The sequence below is a fragment of the Oncorhynchus gorbuscha genome, linkage group LG22, assembly GCF_021184085.1.
Source record: "Oncorhynchus gorbuscha isolate QuinsamMale2020 ecotype Even-year linkage group LG22, OgorEven_v1.0, whole genome shotgun sequence".
Classification (NCBI taxonomy): Eukaryota; Metazoa; Chordata; class Actinopteri; order Salmoniformes; family Salmonidae; genus Oncorhynchus; species Oncorhynchus gorbuscha.
Window position 1 is genome coordinate 23,769,311 of NC_060194.1, and position 19,333 is coordinate 23,788,643.

The 19,333-nt window shown below is 44.2% G+C and overlaps 2 protein-coding genes across 5 annotated transcripts in view; one reads left to right on the plus strand and one right to left on the minus strand.

Moving 5' to 3' along the window:
- Positions 1 to 158: 158 nt before the first annotated feature.
- On the minus strand, positions 159 to 19,009 carry LOC124009378 (zinc finger CCHC domain-containing protein 2-like). 4 transcript variants are annotated; one of them, XM_046321165.1, is made up of 10 exons: positions 18,036 to 19,009; positions 15,826 to 15,883; positions 15,183 to 15,253; positions 8,663 to 8,734; positions 7,959 to 8,047; positions 5,246 to 5,325; positions 4,574 to 4,657; positions 4,323 to 4,385; positions 4,094 to 4,229; positions 159 to 3,915 (listed from the first exon to the last, which is right to left on the minus strand). In XM_046321165.1, exons 1-9 carry the CDS (start codon positions 18,315 to 18,317, stop codon positions 4,222 to 4,224), a joined length of 807 nt encoding a protein of 268 aa, XP_046177121.1. In that variant the 5' UTR covers positions 18,318 to 19,009; the 3' UTR covers positions 159 to 3,915; positions 4,094 to 4,221. The 4 variants fall into 4 exon arrangements, with proteins under 4 accessions (XP_046177121.1, XP_046177120.1, XP_046177119.1 ...); XM_046321164.1 differs by having other exon boundaries at positions 5,210 to 5,325; XM_046321163.1 differs by lacking the exons at positions 4,323 to 4,385; positions 4,574 to 4,657; positions 5,246 to 5,325; ... (3 more) ...; positions 15,826 to 15,883; positions 18,036 to 19,009 and having other exon boundaries at positions 159 to 3,665; positions 3,780 to 3,915; positions 4,094 to 4,230.
- The window catches only part of si:ch211-106n13.3 (vWFA and Collagen domain-containing protein), a 34,018-nt gene continuing 32,657 nt past the window's right edge, over positions 17,973 to 19,333 (plus strand). The window contains exon 1 of the mRNA XM_046321160.1: positions 17,973 to 18,272. The gene's annotated coding sequence lies outside the window, so the exon portion shown is untranslated. The remainder of the gene's footprint in view (positions 18,273 to 19,333) is intronic.

Below are 19,333 nucleotides of genomic sequence, written 5' to 3' on the forward strand. Positions count from 1 at the left end.
TATCTACACTTGACATACACTGCCACCATCTGGCTGGTGACTGTACAGTACAGAATTGATTTGACCCGGGACAAGTGAAAAACATTAATACAATAGTAAATAGTCAAAAGCATTGTTCAATGGAGATAACACTGAAAAGACCTTAGATATTCAAAATATTCAAAGGATAAAAACACTGAAGAATTTATTTTGCCAACACGATATACACTGAACAAAATGATTAATACATGTAAAGTGTTGGTCCCATGTTTCCTGAGCTGAAATAGAAGATCCCTGAAATGCTTCATACACACAAAAAGTTTATTTCTCAAGATTTTGTGCACAATTTTTTTTACATTCCTGTTAGTGAGCATTTCTCCATTACCAAGATAAACCATCCACTTGGATTATGTCAGGTGCGACATATCAAAAAGCTGATTAAACAGCATGATCATTACATAGGTACACCTTGTGCTGGGGACAAAAGACCACTCTAAAATGTGCCGTTTTGTCACAATGCTACAGATGTCTCAAGTTGAGGGCACATGCAATTGGCATGCTGACTGCAGAAGTGTCCACTAGAGCGGTTGTCAGAAAATGTAATGTTCATTTCTCTACCTTAAGCCACCTCCAACGCCATTTTAGAGAATTTGGCAATGAGTCCAACCAGCCTCAACCGCAGACCACGTGTATGGCATCGTGTGGGGGAGCGGTTTGCTGATGTCAAAGTTGTGAACAGAGTGCCCCATGGTTGACGACAGGGTTATGGTTTGGGCAAGCATAAACTACGGACAACCAATACAACTGCATTTTATCGATGTCAATTTGAATGCACAGAAATACTGTGACGATATACTGAGGCCCATTTCTTTTAAGGTATCTGACTAACGGCTGCATATCGGTATTCCCAGTCATGTACAATCCATACATTAGGACCAAATGTATTTATTTAAATAGACTGATTTCCTCATATGAACTGTAACTCATTAAAATGTTTGAAATTGCATTTCCTTTTGTTCATTATAGTATGGGTTTCTCCCCATATAAAAAAGATAAACTTAGCTGTTTGATTGCTACCAACTTAACTGAAAAAAATGATGGTAGCTTAATTTAGCACAGGAAGGAACTATTGTATTCTTCCCTTTCAGTAACTACATGTTAACATTTAGTAATGCAGTCATCGCATCAGAGGTAACACGACCTTAATCTACAGCACAGCATCTTTAACTATAGAAAAGTTAAACAAATACAACCCAAGCTTGATAGTCTATTTTTCCACTCAACTTTAAAATGTTCTTTATCAAAATAAAGATATTCATTCAAATAAAGTCAACAACTAGGCCTCTGAAATCCAATACAAAATGCTTAAAAAACCCTGAAAAGCTTCTTACAGAAAAACAGAGGATAAGTTCCAGTTAATAAAACAGTGATTTTACCTAAATGTAATTTCAAATAGTTTACATATTTTTTGCCTGTCTGTGGAAAACACAAAACAACCCACCTCAACGAACAGTGAAAGACAAGTGGCTTTCAAACCCACAAACAACCGTGTTACCTTTTTTCTAATACAGAAGTTATTCTGTATAGTCGTCAATCATACAGGTAAGGTATGTGTGTGAAGTGAGCCCCTTACTGCTGTGCACAAATATACACTTACATGCATAATACAACCTCCTTGCTGCATGAGAAAGGAGGAATATGGCACGTACGTTCTGGCAACAAAGAGCTGGACACGTCTACACAAACAGGCAGGAGCCACACATTCAATAGGTACAGTACATGCATGGGCGGTAGGACAAGGGACCATTGATTCTGTAGCCCAATCCAAAACTCTAACCTTAGATCAGGAAGTATTGTATAGGTGAAGGCAATATGGTAGGAGTTCCACTTGGCTTATCAGAAGGCAAGCTCAGGTAAAGCTTTCACCATTGATTTAATCTATCCAATGCATTCAGATTTCCGAAGTGGCTAGGGTGATTTTGGATTTGAGAATGATACAGGATTCCATTCTCTGCTGAGAAACAAGTCCGGATATTTGCAAAGTTATACAATTTGTGAAAAACTCAACCCACGAAAACATTTTCTGGAACCTTTACTGTAGTGAGAAACAAAGCATTGCCTTGGTCCCCTCATGTCAGTCAGTTTAGTCTGCTTCAAATAAGTGGGGGGGCCATGTACTTCAGCCGAAAGTCACCTGAAACACACACACACAGGAGTGTGTCAGTGTCGCGTGCCTAACAAGTAACCTAAAGAAATGTGATGTCCATAGTCTATGCTAGTCTTTCAGATTCAGAGTCAGTCCTATCAAAACATGTTTTAACACTTGGCCTGGGTATTTAATAGAGCTCATTCAGACAATCCAGCTTCAGACAACAGGTTACCAAATAAAGCTTTGCCTTCCTATGCTGAAACTAAGGATGAGGAATCTCTGAGAGACTTCACCTCCTCTCTCTGCCACTAGCCTGGCCAATATTACCTTGCTGCCGGCGTCCATGGAGGGCTGTTTGCAGTCCTGGGCATAATGCCCGCTTAGCCCACAGTTATAGCAAGAGACGTTGGCACTGCTCTTCATCGTGCCCGTGCCCAGTCCCAGTCCCAACGAGGAGAACATGGGCGTGTAGAAGCTGTTGAAGGGAGCAGCTGCCATCTGCTGCAGGTTGTAACCAGCCCGGGTGGCCAGCATGTGGTGGAAGTGGCGTGGAGGTGGGGGTGGCCCGTGTGAGGTGGAGGGGAGTAGAAAGGTAGCTGGGTGGTGGCGTTGCTCTGGTGTTGGACCTGGCAGCGGTGGCTGGGATATCCAGTGCTGCACATGGATGGGAGGTGGAAGAGAGGGAGGTGGGCATTGCTGAAAACCTGGCGCCTCAGCTGGGGAGGGAAGGAGAAGTTGGGGCTGGTAGAGTGGCTATTACCACAGCTGCCACGGCAACCACAGGAATTGCAGCTCATCTGCTTTTGCTGTGGAGGGAGGGCCTGCTGCTGGGTCTGGGCCTGCCCTGCTGCCACCCAAGAGCTGCTGCAAGAGGCACCATCTCCCTGGGCCGTGCTGTGGATGAGGGTCAGGGCTGGGCTGGCCACGGGGCCGGGGGTGTGAGTGGGGATGGCTGGGGGCAGAGTGGTCTGAACCTGGCTGATTGCAGCTGGGGTGACAGTGGCCACTGAGGAGGGTGTCACGGAGGTAGGGGTGGGTATGCTGGTGGGCGCAGCCAGGGCTTGAGTCCTGGTGCTAGGGTCAGGGAGAGAGGCTGCTAGGGGTAGGGTGGCGGTGGAGGCTGGGTCAGTGCTGGTGTATGCTGGCCTCAGGGGGCACACGTGGAAGGTCAGGGGGATGACACTGATGGCGCTCATTGGGGGCTGGTGATGGGGGTTAGTGCTTCTACTCTCTGGGCTGGTAGGGGTCATATAACACTGGGGGTTTAGGTAAATGCTGGACCCTGCATTGGCTAGCTGAGGTGAGCTCAGGGGGGCAGACACGTGCCTCTGCCTCTCAGGGTCTCCCAGGGAAGCTTGGCTTGCGATGGACTCCTGAGGAACCACGGAGGTGGTCCCAGTCAGTGCCCCATCTGCTGGTGAACCGTCCCCCGGCTGTGGAGTGACCATGACCGTCCTGTCTGGCATGGTTTGCCCATTCTGGACCGTCATTGATAGTGTGTACACTCAGGGGACTGCCAGTGTAGGATGTCTCTTCTCTACAGTGGTAAAGGAACACACAACATACATGTTGTTATAATGTGAATTGTTAAGCTGGAAAACAAATAGGGTGGCTATTGCCACACCCATTGGTTACTTCCTGTTACTGGCACCCTGTCTGGTCATGTGTGTTGACTGTGGTCTGATGAAGCTGCTGGGGATGTAGCCTTTAGCCCCATCACTTCTCCTTCCACCAGGTCTTCTTCTGCTCTTTTTTTCTGGAGTGAAAGCCAATTTCTCATCTGTGTTCTGAAGAGAGAGGAGGTCTTTTAACACCCTAAACAGATTCAAATGAGTATTATGGAAAAAAAAAAAAAAACAAATGCCAGTCAGCAGTATACAGCACATAGACAGTCCTCCACCGCCAACCTACCAGCGTTTCTAATGGCCAGGCCAGAGAGAGAAAGGAGAGGCCAGTGTGACTGACCTGATGTGGGTCTGGCCTACAGGTCATGATGCCTGGTTTCCTCCTCCTCCTCCTCCTCCTCTCCATCACTCCATTGTGCTCTGCGTGAACAGCAGGCCTCTGGCTCTCACTCTGGCTGCTCTTTGTCATCAGTGTGCTGTAAAGTGAAAGCAGGGATCCTCTTAGTATAACCCATCAGTGCATCAGACACAAGGTCACAAGTCTTGGACTGAACAGATAGAGCTCTTACCCCTCTGGCCTAGCCTCTTGCTGCTGCACGCCTTCTGATGCCTTAGGTGGTGAGAACCTATGTCTGGGTGAGGGAGAGGAGAATGACTAGTGTACTAGTGAACTTCAACTACAGGCAACAAATATCTGTCCCTATGAAATAGCCATTTACAAATACGGTGTTATTTCAACCCCACAAAGAATGATAGACATGCTAAATAAATCATTACTCTGCCTAAAGACAATATAACTAATACCATACAGCACACACACCATGGTCCTGACTGGATGGCTCAGTGCAGCCTTCTTTAAAGTGCTCAGGTGCCTTACAGGTCTTTCCAGGAGGTGCTGTGTTATCTGGGTAGGCGAGACCGGATGGTGAGATATTAGGGAATGAGCGACGAGACCTCCTGCCTACACAACATCACAGCTTTTCCACGTCTCTAACAAAAGAAATACACTCTTGGTTTATGGATTTCTGTGGTCAATTTGACGTAGCTGTGTGAAACCAACCAGCAATGGATGCTTGAGGAAACTTTCTCAATAATAATTTCACCAAGTCAATTTATAATGGCTGGGGTTTCATGTGGTAAAACAGCCTCCTGGCCCTGCAGCTATGCTGAGAAGTGTTCACTGTGAAGCTGGGTTTATTCTCGAAGGTAGCACTACTGAAACATGGCTCAGGGCGCTGTCAAAGGAAGTTGAAAAATATGGAGTTAGGATGACTGAGAAGATGTTCATTGGTACGATTAGTCATTAGGAACCGACCAGATCAATCCACATACAAATTATTTGAGAAGAGAGAGGGGTAACTGTGCTCCGAGTTCCAAGGTATCCCTAACCAATCATGGGGATGGTTCATGTAGACATGCATTCCTGTAAAGGTCAGTGGGGCATATGATATCTCACCTGCCTGAAGGCTGTGACAGGGGCACAGACACTTACAGTGGCTGCAGTGGGGGAGGAGGAACCTGCAGACCTCTCGTCTCTGCCTGAAGGCTGCTGGGGCTGACAGAAGCATCTCCCTGTCACAGTGTAGAGAGATGGGGGGGGGGGGGGATGGGGGTATAAATTATACAGAGGGAAAGAGAGAGAAGGTGACTTGGAAATTGAAATTTCATGTGTACAATCACCTGCTGTATACTAGTACATCAAACAGCAAGGTATGGTTATAGTACACTTTGAGTGGGAAGTCAAAGTGCTGGTGGGGCTTGAATGGGAGAGGAAGGGCAGAAAAAAGTGATCCCATCCATATCTGTCAAGGATGGCCAGCGAATCCCTCGGGTAATGACATCCTCACCATTGACCTAGATATCATTGCCTGGGTTCTATGGTTCGGACATATGTGAAGCCTGAGGTTCTTCACCATAACTGACAACACCGGAGCTTATGGAAGCGTTGGTGACAATAACTAGAGGGTAGACTACTCTACTTTCTGCACAATATTGAGGCTTCAGAGTAAAGCAACATGTACTACAGGTAACAGGAAAGTGCTTGAGCTTCAAGTATCACACTTGGTTTTCACATCTCAAATTATAAATGAACTTACCACAATTAATTTCAATAGAAAGCTAGCAGAAATAGAGAGACTTTGCAACCATGGAGAGGTAAATACTTGCCTATTTACGGAAAATTCCATGAATAAACTATTTGGTCCCATCACAGTTTACTTACTTACATACTAACGGCATTGCCTACTCCAGAGGATTTGTTTTTAAAATCATATGAGCAAAACATATTTCATTCTTTTTGGAATGCTAAGCCAGACAAAATTAAACATGCCTATTTGCATAATGAATATGAGTTTGGGGGGGTTAAAATGATTAAATACTAAAAGCTTTAAACCTCTCTGTTAAAGCTTCACTCATACATAAGTTATACGTAAACACAAAACGGTTCTCCAGGAGATTATTAAGAAAAGCTCATCCTTTGTTCAAAATGGCTTTTTTGCTCTCACACAGATTAATTTCTCATTTCCAACTAATTGAAAATGAAATTTTGCTTAAGGTATCGCCCTTTCTTAAACAAGCCATACAGAGCTGGTTACAATTTCAGTTTTATCCTCCAGAAAAGATAGAACAAATATTACAACAAATGTTATGGTTAAACTCAAATATATTGATTAATAACAAAAACATTATTTCATGGTATTTTATTTATTAATGACATTATGAATAGAAATGGAGGAGTTGTGTCACATATGCAGTTACAAACTTACAACTAACTGATTGCAGCACGACCACAACAATGGATGAGGCAAGTGGAAAAGGGAGAAGCTAGGGAACGTGTTTGCCTGCCATATATTAAAGATACAAATTGGCTGAAAGGAATTGGCATAAATAGAAAAATATACCAGTTTCATCCGAGGACAAAACTGTTGACAGCTGCACCATACAGGTTGCAAAATATATGGGAGGAGATTTGATGTACCAATTCCATGGCACATGGTTTATGAATTGGTACAAAAAAACTACACTTGATTCAACACACAAGTGGCTCAGGTAGTGCAGCTCATCCAGGGTGGCACATCAATGCGAGCTGTGGCAAGAAGGTTTGCTGTGTCTGTCAGTGTAGTGTCCAGAGCATGGAGGCGCTACCAGGAGACAGGCCAATACATCAGGAGATGTGGAGGAGGCCATAGCAGGGCAACAACCCAGCAGCAGGACCGCTACCTCCGCCTTTGTGCAAGGAGGAGCAGGAGGAGCACTGCCAGAGCCCTGGAAAATGACCTCCAGCAGGCCACAAATGTGCATGTGTCTGCTCAAACGGTCAGAAACAGACTCCATGAGGGTGGTAATGAGGGCCCAACGTCCATAGGTTGGGGTTGTGCTTACAACCCAACACCGTGCAGGACGTTTGGCATTTGCCAGAGAACACCAAGATTGGCAAATTCACCACTGGTGCCCTGTGCTCTTCACAGATGAAAGCAGGTTCACACTGAGCACGTGACAGAGTCTGGAGACGCCGTGGAGAACGTTCTGCTGCCGGCAATATCCTCCAGCATGACAGGTTTGGCGGTGGGTCAGTCATGGTGTGGGGTGGCATTTCTTTGGGGGGCCGCACAGCCCTCCATGTGCTCGACAGAGGTAGCCTGACTGCCATTAGGTACCGAGAGCACATCTGGGACATCATGTCTCGCTCCATCCACCAACGCCACGTTGCACCACAGACTGTCCAGGAGTTGGCGGATGCTTTAGTCCAGGTCTGGGAGGAGATCCCTCAGGAGACCATCCGCCACCTCATCAGGAGCATGCCCAGGCGTTGTAGGGAGGTCATACAGACACAGAGGCCACACACTACTGAGCCTCATTTTGACTTGTTTTAAGGACATTACATCAAAGTTGGATCAGTCTGGAGTGTGGTTTTCCACTTTAATTTTGAATGTGACTCCAAATCCAGACCTCCATGGGTTGATAAATTTGATTTACATTGATAATTTGTGTGTGATTTTGTTGTCAGAACATTCAACTATGTAAATAAAAACATATTTAAGAAGAATATTTCATTCATTCAGATTTAGGATGTGTTATTTTAGTGTTCCCTTTATTTTTTTGAGCAGTGTATATTTTTGTATTGACATTATAAAAACCCTGTTGAGATTTCCAATTACGCTTTGTGCTGCTCTGAGCTGAATGATTAAACAAAGAGGGGAACTCACTGTAGTGTCCTCTCCAGGTCCCTGGGCTCATACTGGTATCCCTGGGCCAGTAACCTCACCAGGCCCTTCTCAAAGGGCTCAGTGGACCTCTGTATGGGGTTCAGGGAATCATGAGTGGTTATCATATACCTTCATACAGTGGCAAGAAAAAGCACGTGAACACTTGCTACCAAAAGGCGGGTCAACCAGTTATTAAATCCAAGGGTTCACATACTTTTCCCACCCTGCACTGTGTGTTTACACGGTGTGTTCAATAAAGACATGAAAACATATGATTATTTGTGTGTTATTAGTTTAAACAGACTGTTTGTCTATTGTTGTGACCAGATCAAATTTTAGACCAATTTATGCAGAAATGCAGGTATTTCCAGGGTTCACATACTTTTTTTGCCACAGTATATTCATGATGTTTACATACAACATTAAGGGGTATACATAAAGCTAGACGAAGAAACACATTTGAATACAGAAAGTCACAGTATTAGCATTAGTCCTATTAGCCGGCACACAGAGCATTCAGTGACTAGAAAACACATGACAACATTTGGAAAGTAAAAACAGCATCTGGGTTGACCTTTATAAGACAACATTTAGTGACCTCTCTGTACAAATGGAGGAGTGTGTGATTTCATTTCTCCTGACATTAAATCCAGTATATTCTAGGCCTATAATCTATTGATGGGGATGTGTTTTTTCTCTTGTACCTTAGACAGGAAGTCGCCCAGCTCATGGTGAGTCTTGGTCATTGTGGTCCATGTTGAGTCAGACCACTGGACCTAGAAGAGGGGAAGAGAAGGAGACAACATCACCTCATAAGTATGCTTTACTAAACACACATCCGATACATTGCTTTTGACAGCATGATGCAATAAAGTACCACTGTATGAGTCATAATACCCATAAAACCTAGCGGTCAAATATGAAAGTGGCTCCAAGTGGCTACATTTTTCCCATAGTGGATTTTAGAACCACTTAAAGTAACGTCTGTGTTTCATGTAGGCTTACCCTGGCGCGACATTTTCATAAGCGTGTAAATGACAACTCCATTGTGTCCTCCTCCCAGAGCGCTAAGAACCTTGGCGTGATCCTGGACAACACCCTGTCGTTCTCAACTAACATCAAGGCGGTGGCCCGTTCCTGTAGGTTCATGCTCTACAACATCCGCAGAGTACGACCCTGCCTCACACAGGAAGCGGCGCAGGTCCTAATCCAGGCACTTGTCATCTCCCGTCTGGATTACTGCAACTCGCTGTTGGCTGGGCTCCCTGCCTGTGCCATTAAACCCCTACAACTCATCCAGAACGCTGCAGCCCGTCTAGTGTTCAACCTTCCCAAGTTCTCTAACGTCACCCCGCTCCTCCGCTCTCTCCACTGGCTTCCAGTTGAAGCTCGCATCCGCTACAAGACCATGGTGCTTGCCTACGGAGCTGTGAGGGGAACGGCACCTCAGTACCTCCAGGCTCTGATCAGGCCCTACACCCAAATAAGGGCACTGCGTTCATCCACCTCTGGCCTGCTCGCCTCCCTACCACTGAGGAAGTACAGTTCCCGCTCAGCCCAGTCAAAACTGTTCGCTGCTCTGGCTCCCCAATGGTGGAACAAACTCCCTCACGACGCCAGGACAGCGGAGTCAATCACCACCTTCCGGAGACACCTGAAACCCCACCTCTTTAAGGAATACCTAGGATAGGATAAAGTAATCCTTCTCACCCCCCCCCCTCCCCCCCCTTAAAATATGTAGATGCACTATTGTAAAGTGGCTGTTCCACTGGATGTCATAAGGTGAATGCACCAATTTGTAAGTCGCTCTGGATAAGAGCGTCTGCTAAATGACTTAAATGTAATGTAAATGTAATGTAAATGTAAATCGCTCTCAGACAAGGTCACTTTTATCAATGTCGTCGGCTCTATTTACTCTCAGATTTGGAAATACTAATTAGCATCAAAGTAGACTATGCAAAACTACAAATCCCTACAAGCTCCTGCATGTAATCTCTAGCTGACACCTTTGCTAAGAGGTATTGTGTCAATTTAAAAACAGCTCTTTCACAGACTGGCAGTCTCTACTCTACCCTGTCCATCACAGAGTAATAATATTTTTGGCTATGGAAAATATATTTCCCAGCAGTTTAGATGGTACAATGATTCTCTACACTATACTTGCTTGTTTGATCACAGAAACAGAAATCAGGCAAACTATTAGAATTTTAGCAACCAGGAAATGGCTGAGGGATTTCTGCATAGTGCATCTTCAAAACTTTTTTTCGTTTTTGCCCCATGGCAAAATGTGTATAATTGCAAGAGATTTGCTTAAAAAAGGAAGCTAAATGTCTCTGCAGCCAACAAGGGCCTCAAAAATGTTTTGGTGCTCCCAGACCCCCCTAGCTAAATTCTAGGGGAAACAGTTCAAATGGCTGAGTGGAGTCCCCAAACAGCACCCTATTCCATCTTCATCATGATCCCTGATCTGACAAAGGTGAATGCAAAAGCACTCACAACTTGAAGTGGGATATGAAAAATCTGTTGCTCTTTGTCAAATTCAACAAGCCAGAACAGTAAGGCCGGACAAAGTTTAATTTGTCGGATGCCCCACCTCACTTTTCTCTACACACCGAAAAAATAAATATATATATCAGATGTGTTATTTTTTTGGCCAATATATGCGGCTCTTTGTTTATAATGCACTGTCTGCTCTCCCTTGAGGCTTTCCCAAGTTGATGCCCAAGAGACCGAACAGCCTCAGATCTCAGATCACACGCTCAGTTCATGTTCAAACCTGGGATTGGACAGTGAAACACACACTCCCACCTGCAGGCGTTCCCATAGCAACGATTAAAACATTCCCTAACCAGAAACCGTGGATTGATGGCAGCATTCGCGTGAAACTGAAAGCGCGAACCACTGCTTTTAATCAGGGCAAGGTGACTGGTAACATGACTGAATACAAACAGTGCAGCTATTCCCTCCGCAAGGCTATCAAACAAGCTAAGCGTCAGTACAGAGACAAAGTAGAATCTCAATTCAACGGCTCAGACACAAGAGGTATGTGGCAGGGTCTACAGTCAATTACGGATTACAGGAAGAAATCCAGCCCAGTCACGGACCAGGATGTCTTGCTCCCAGGCAGACTAAATAACTTTTTTTGCCCACTTTGAGGACAATACAGTGCCACTGACACGGCCTGCAACGAAAACATGCGGCCTCTCCTTCACTGCAGCCGAGGTGAGTAAAACATTTAAACGTGTTAACCCTCGCAAGGCTGCAGGCCCAGACGGCATCCCCAGCCGCGCCCTCAGAGCATGCGCAGACCAGCTGGCCGGTGTGTTTACGGACATATTCAATCAATCCCTATACCAGTCTGCTGTTCCCACATGCTTCAAGAGGGCCACCATTGTTCCTGTTCCCAAGAAAGCTAAGGTAACTGAGCTAAACGACTACCGCCCCGTAGCACTCACTTCCGTCATCATGAAGTGCTTTGAGAGACTAGTCAAGGACCATATCACCTCCACCCTACCTGACACCCTAGACCCACTCCAATTTGCTTTCCGCCCAAATAGGTCCACAGACGATGCAATCTCAACCACACTGCACACTGCCCTAACCCATCTGGACAAGAGGAATCCCTATGTGAGAATGCTGTTCATCGACTACAGCTCGGCATTTAACACCATAGTACCCTCCAAGCTCGTCATCAAGCTCGAGACCCTGGGTCTCGACCCCGCCCTGTGCAACTCGACCCCGCCCTGTGCAACTTGATTATCAACAACGACGAGACTGCCTACAGGGAGGAGGTGAGGGCCCTCGGAGTGTGGTGTCAGGAAAATAACCGCACACTCAACGTCAACAAAACTAAGGAGATGATTATGGACTTCAGGAAACAGCAGAGGGAACACCCCCCTATCCACAACGATGGAACAGTAGTAGAGAGGGTAGTAAGTTTTAAGTTCCTCGGCATACACATCACAGACAAACTGAATTGGTCCACTCACACAGACAGCATCGTGAAGAAGGCGCAGCAGTGCCTCTTCAACCTCGGGAGGCTGAAGAAATTCGGCTTGTCACCAAAAGCACTCACAAACTTCTACAGATACACAATCGAGAGCATCCTGGCGGGCTGTATCACCGCCTGGTACGGCAACTGCTCCGCCCACAACCGTAAGGCTCTCCAGAGGGTAGTGAGGTCTGCACAACGCATCACCGGGGGAAAACTACCTGCCCTCCAGGACACCTACACCACCCGATGTTACAGGAAGGCCATAAAGATCATCAAGGACAACAACCACCCGAGCCACTGCCTGTTCACCCTGCTATCATCCAGAAGGCGAGGTCAGTACAGGTGCATCAAAGCTGGGACCGAGAGACTGAAAAACAGCTTCTATCTCAAGGCCATCAGACTGTTAAACAGCAACCACTAACACTGAGTGGCCGCTGCCAACACACTGACTCAACTCCAGCCACTTTAATAATGGGAATTGATGGGAAATGATGTAAAATATATCACTAGCCACTTTAAACAATGCTACCTAATATAATGTTTACATACCCTACATTATTCATCTCATATGTATACGTATATACTGTACTCTATATCATCTACTGCATCTTTATGTAATACATGTATCACTCGCCACTTTAACTATGCCACTTTGTTTACATACTCATCTCATATGTATATACTGTACTCGATACCATCTACTGTATCTTGCCTATGCTGCTCTGTACCATCACTCATTCATATATCTTTATGTACATATTCTTATCCCCTGACACAGTGCATAAGACAGTATTTTTGGAATTGTTAGTTAGATTACTTGTTGGTTATTACTGCATTGTCGGAACTAGAAGCACAAGCATTTCGCTACACTCGCATTAACATCTGCTAACCATGTGTATGTGACAAATACATTTGATTTGATTTGATTTGACATGCAGAGATTTCATTTCTCTCTCATGCAGTCATGGCTGAAGTCAGCGCAAATTCCTACTATTTGTGTGTCCAGGTTAAACGTGGGACGTCCCTCATTATAAACAAACAGTCGGTTGAATGAATGGTTATTGTATCATTTTCAGATCTATTGGAAGCGATTAAGAGACGAAACAACAATGTAATTTAACCAATTGACTGGCCAGAGATCAGGACATTCATCAGGAAAGATGTAGTGCAAGCTGATAGTATTTTGGACAACCAACTTGAACTCAAAATGATTGATGAAATCAAAATGTGTCAGGTGATTTATGATTCATAACTTACATTTTACCGGTACTACCAGTAGTAGAAGGCCAACCGATAACACCACGACGGAATGCTTTTGAAGTGATGATGTGCCGCCGAAAACAGCTAGCATGTCCGGCAAAGTGCTGTACGTCGCCAGTGGCACGCACCGCGAGAGGTAGCCGAGGCATAGTAAACAGACTAAGCCTAGGCTACCTCTCACAGCATTGTTTTACACAAAACTCTGTAGGCCTCAGCACAGCCCTAGTTGTACAGGCTACTCTCACAACACAACGAAGAGTAGCCTGGACATCTAGGGCAGGCAGAGTGACGTGCATCCTGTGCTGAAGATCATGTTCCCGTCTCTTTAACATACTAATACACCATGCCCAGCGGAGCACATGGCAGTGCCCAGCAAGCCACCCCTCTCTCTAGTGTGTGTTTCTAGCACTGGCTGGCAACAACATGCTATCACTGTCCCCTTCCACATTTCAGCCAAGAGCGTGGCAGTTGATTTCTAACACAGTGCCTCTTAACTGCATCATTTTCAAGTAGGCTTTAAGACAGTAGGGTTCAATAACATATTAAACCCTTCCACTTCCCTACCACGGTTCTATCTATGCCCTGTTGGACACAATCCCCTCGACTGAGACATGTCTTTCCCATAGACCAAGGGAAATATAAAAATCCCTCACTTCTTTCAGCCCATCCATCATAGATAGGCCATCATCATCTAGCCTAGACATTCATATCAGTGACACCTCCACACAGGTCACACTGGTGCACACTCAGTACCACTGTCTCTGTAGAGCAGACGAAGCAGAAAAATTAAATGAATGATTATTTTGCATCACGACACAAAATGCATCATACAGGGATCATTTCTGTATTTTGAAAGTCATACATCTTAAAGTTGATTGGTGACCTGCAAAAATGGACAAATGAAACAAATACCAAAATATAGTTTGTGTCCTTTTCCTCTAACTGATGTTATTCAGAAATCTCAATACAGCCCATCTTGCCATCCACATAACGCAGATCTGATTTGAACCGTATAGTTTGTTCTAGCTACTCAACAAGCTACAGATGTTAGTCTATTTTATTTTATTACTACTACGGCTATCTGAGCGAAAGCAGTCGAGATGACCCCTCTTATCATCTCAGTGCTGGAGCTAACCTCAAGTCCTTCAACCCACCAGTCTAAATTGAAGAGCGTACGTCTTTACAGGCTGATATGCCGCCGCCGCAGGCTTGTAAAAACAATCACGGCAGATGTTTTGGAGTGGCAAACGAGCTAGGACATATTTCCACCAGCTTGTGTTCTCATGCAACGGAGGACAGCATGCGATTAGGAGGGCGCAATCCTTCCTGCTGTCCTATTTAACCTGGCTCTCTGTCTTGCTCTCATCCTCAGCACAGTCCTGCCTGTCATATGATGCCTGGCCATACAGTCCTGCCTGTCATATGATGCCTGGCCATACAGTCCTGACTGTCATAATGATGCCTGGCCATACAGTCCTGCCTCTCATATGATGCCTGGCCATACAGTCCTGCCTGTCATATGATGCCTGGCCATACAGTCCTGCCTGTTGATTTTTATTTGACCTTTATTTAACTAAGCAAGTCAGTTAAGAACAATTTCTGATTTACAATGACGGCCTATCCCGGCCAAACCCTAATGCGGACGACGCCGGGCCAATTGATTAAGGGACAGGCAAAGTCTTAGAACTCTGCCTGTCCAGATGTTGTAAGAGAACGTTGCATGATTTACAGAGAAAAAAAATACAATATTGCATGAACAATCTGAAGCTCAGGACAAACGTTTTGTCAGTGCCATCATTTGAATGGGAGGAAGCACGAAGTAATCTGGTGGCCCACCATACATGCACCTAATAAAAAATCAAGTATATCTAGATCCTTCAGCAGGTATGCCTCAAAATGTATAAGAATAAAATACACAGGAAAATAACATACCAAGGCACAGAGTCCAAACATGAACCTACAGTACATACCTCAATACCGTATTCACTGTTTACTCGGTTCCAAGATATCGTCTTTAGCACAATCTTGTCAATGTGAACTTCTGCAAGAAGAGAGAAGACCAGGGTTATTTTTTTGAGCAATTAATTGCTGTTCATCCATACCCCTGCACTCCCCTCCCCAGATAGTATATTAACATATCATAAGCAATGGAAATTATCTTTGAAATTACCTGCAAAATATTCTCTCAGCCTCATGGCAAAATGTGTAAAATAGCATGAGATTAGCTATAAAACTGACATGTTGGGGTCCTGAGCTACAGATTGCCAATGGGGCATAAAATATTGCATGAACAAAAAAAAAAAATGAGCTTCTGCTGCAACCAGGAAAGTGAAGAGATTGATGGTTTAGTATGCATTTGTGCTTTCTCCCCCAATCAAGTTGCAATGTCACCTGCACAAGTACAGTCAAATACCTTTCAAACAACTGCCCCCTTACAGCACTGAACAACTGGAACCAATACTAATTTTCTCCTCTCCGCATGTGTTGGAGGAAATTATAGTTGAAATGATTAATTATGTATACATTTCTAATTAGAACCATTTAATCTAATACTATGGGCTCTTGGTTAAGCTGTTACTGAAAATGTAAGGAAAACAAATGAATTGTCTGTACCTTGCGGGAAGTTTAAGGGAGAGAGATGATGTATCTTTTCTGACAGATAAGAATGGTCCTTGATGTACCATTTGTGGAGGAGAAGATATCTTTTAGACAGATTGGAATGTCTGGTTTATGAGAGAAGTAGAAGACATCTCTGGACCTGAAAAACACTGGGCTATTGTGAGAATCGGAGAGAGTGTGGGAAACTGATGATGTCATTTTCGGTTTATAACCTGTGGAAATATGTGTATGTGGTTAGTACTCTCTGGAATTAAACGCTCTTACCTGGCTTTTAAGACTGGTCTCGATCTACTTCATGCATAATTAATGAACTTACACCTCATTAATGAACTAGAGAGAGTGTGAAATTGATTTTGGCTATAAAACATATAGGAATTTAGAAATTCCATTAACAGCATGCTTTGAGAATAACTCTCTTTTCAGTTTCATTTCTATTCATAAATCATCTCCATTTGGATTAGAAATACTGCCAATCCACAGGAAAGTGTAGGCTAACTAACTGTCTGAATGAGACAAGTTATTATGCTGAGAGCCAGCCAAGACAAGCCATTATGTGGAGAGACAGTTTACAATTGGATCATTCATCCCCCTCTCCTCTGTAACTATTCCCCAGGTCGTTGCTGCAAATGAGAATGTCTTCTCAGTCAACTTACCTGGTAAAATAACGGATAAATAAAAAGACGGAATTACAGAATGCCCCTGTAAGAGAGCAGTCAGCCAGCCAGACATGAGCAAGAGGGTGTGTCTCATTAAAACGCTTGGCTTTTTCACTGGATCACAGAGAGAGAGAGAGAGGTTTCGCCAACACAATGCAAAGTTAGATCACAATGCAATCATAAACAAGAATGCTGGGTGTTCCCATTCATATAGGCTACTGTAGCTAGCTGCTGTGGACAAGATGACAGAAGACACAGTAGCCATGGCCAGAATGTCTGCTAAAGCCAGATAAACTCTCTCTCTCTATTCTCCTGGTGCACAAGGGGCAATTCCATGGTATCGGAATTACAGAGTCAGATGTTTCACTTTAAAATGTATACCAAACCAACACCATTGATTTCAACGTTTAGCCAACCATACAACACACAAGGACTACTTTTGACAATTTCCACTGACCATTTTACAAAAACACATTTACACAAAGAACTGTGATACAAACTTTGGTAACAGAATAACAGAGGGAAATTTTACTGCAATTCTGTAAACAAACTTTGCATCTGCAGTATCCCAGTAAATGTTTTTGTTCGTTTTACTGTGTAAATTGTTCAAATTAGTAATTGCGCATAGAGTTGTATGGTTTGTGAAACTTTGAAATCAATGTTTTTGGTTTGGCATACATTTTAAATTGAAAAATCAGAGTCTCAGCATAATTCCATTAATGTGGAATTGCCCTAAAGGCAAATTGAGAAAGTGATCTTCATTCAAAGTCTATGGTGTCTGTCCTTTTGTGACAGCGCAATGAACACAGTCTGTAGTCATATGGCCATGGCATTCAAGACTGTTCTTGGAAATGAAACAGTGCTTTGCATTACTACTTGGCATGAAAGGTTTGAACCTCTTTACTAACCCCACAAGCCTATTCACAGTACATGTTATTACAGCATATTCCTACATCAATTATTTGGCCCCAATTTACCAGAAATAAATTGCTACATTATGCAATCTAAACTAAGATTGCTGAAATTGAGAATATTTGATTCTATATAGACTTTGATTAAAACGTCATCTGTTCATTCCTATGGCTAAGGTGGCTAGTAATATTTTAGAAAAAGGGCTGGTTTAATAATACTTCTTGTCAAAGTAACTCTCGAGAAAGTCTTATTGAGGCCCCCAGGGGATGCATCTCATCTCATCACAGTACCAGTGCTTTCACTGGCTTTCTTGTCGTTTCCTCAACTGTAATGATCTAATGACACTGGATAGTAAATGTGGTGGAAGCCAATAAGAAGAGTTAGCTACTGTCACCTGCCCTGTGACCATATTATTATTATTATAGGTAGGTAAGAATCTAAGGAGACGTGGTAAAATGAGGAAGCCACCTTAAATTCCACTCTTGAGCTGCACTTCAGTCAATCACGGGAATACGCCGGAACCCGGAGACTATAAACTCTAAATACAAGACAGCCCCTCCTCCCGCGGTCCCAAATAGTACGAGTTTGTTTACAATGGCGGTCACTATAAACATGCCACTGTCAAGTGGTGTTTACCTGGAAACTCATGCGTTTGTGGCAATCCATTCTCTCCTCTAAGACCAGTTCCACATTATCCAACTGGTGTCTGACAGTATCCTTCTGGTAAAAAAGGGAACGCAGGGTGTAGTGAGGCCAAGGTGAAAAGCAGCGCCAAGTGCTCCAGGGAACCCGACTCTGCCTCCAGTGGAGTCCCGCTGGGATGCACCGATCTCCCAGACTCCATTCCACCCTCGCGAGGGCAATGTTGATCAGGTACATTCTGAGTGTTCCCACCACGTGGAGATAAAGGAACGCCATGCTAAGTATTTAAGTACAGCGCTGGGTCAATATGGCTCAAAGCACGATACAGTGTGTCCGCACATTCTCTGTTTCCAGATCGCAAAAGTGACAGGTAGACATGTAGTTTGGAACGCAAAACATGGTCGCTAACGTCCTTAAGGAAGGCCAAGTCAGTTTGACAGTTTGCTGTTATCTCAAAGTCCCGGAAAACGTGGACATCTTTCCGTGCAAGATCCTCAAGACATGATCCCAAAAAGCGAATCTCAAGTGGTTGACACATATGAAGTAGTCCGTACATAAACTCTATCCGCTTCGCTGGGCTGAGGTGCAAGCCGAACCACTCAAACACAGCCTTCTTGTCAATTTGCCACTGGCGATATGACTCCCCCGCTGAATTTTTGAACCTCACACCACAATATGGAACCGAATCAATAGTGTGACTGCTGAAATCGGTATTTTCCTGCTCGTCTTCGACGGTATGGTCTCCTTCCGCCGTTCGAATGGGAATCTTCATTCTCAGCATGATCAACTTTTCGGCAGGACTTGTTAGCAATTATCAATTCATTCAAATGTGTCAGAACTTTACATAATCGTTCAGTACTCATCCGTACACCGCAGCCGAGTGGTTATGTGATATTCGACGGAAATTACTGCGATTATAGCAGTCTCAGTAACTCATTTTCAAGACTAGTATTCTGCCAGCAGCACAAACGATGACGTCACGTTGTACCTTATTAAAAACCTTCAGATTAAAGGCCCTCATTTCTAAACATTACAATGTGGCTCATTGAATTAGGGCCTAATCTATGGATTTCACATTTTATTTATTTATTTTATTTTACCTTTATTTAACCAGGCAAGTCAGTTAAGAACATATTCTTATGTTCAATGACAGCCTGGGAACAGTGGGTTAACTGCCTGTTCAGGGGCAGAACGACAGATTTGTACCTTGTCAGCTCGGGGTTTGAACTCGCAACCTTCCGGTTACTAGTCCAACGCTCTAACCACTAAGCTACCTTGCCCATGACTGGGCA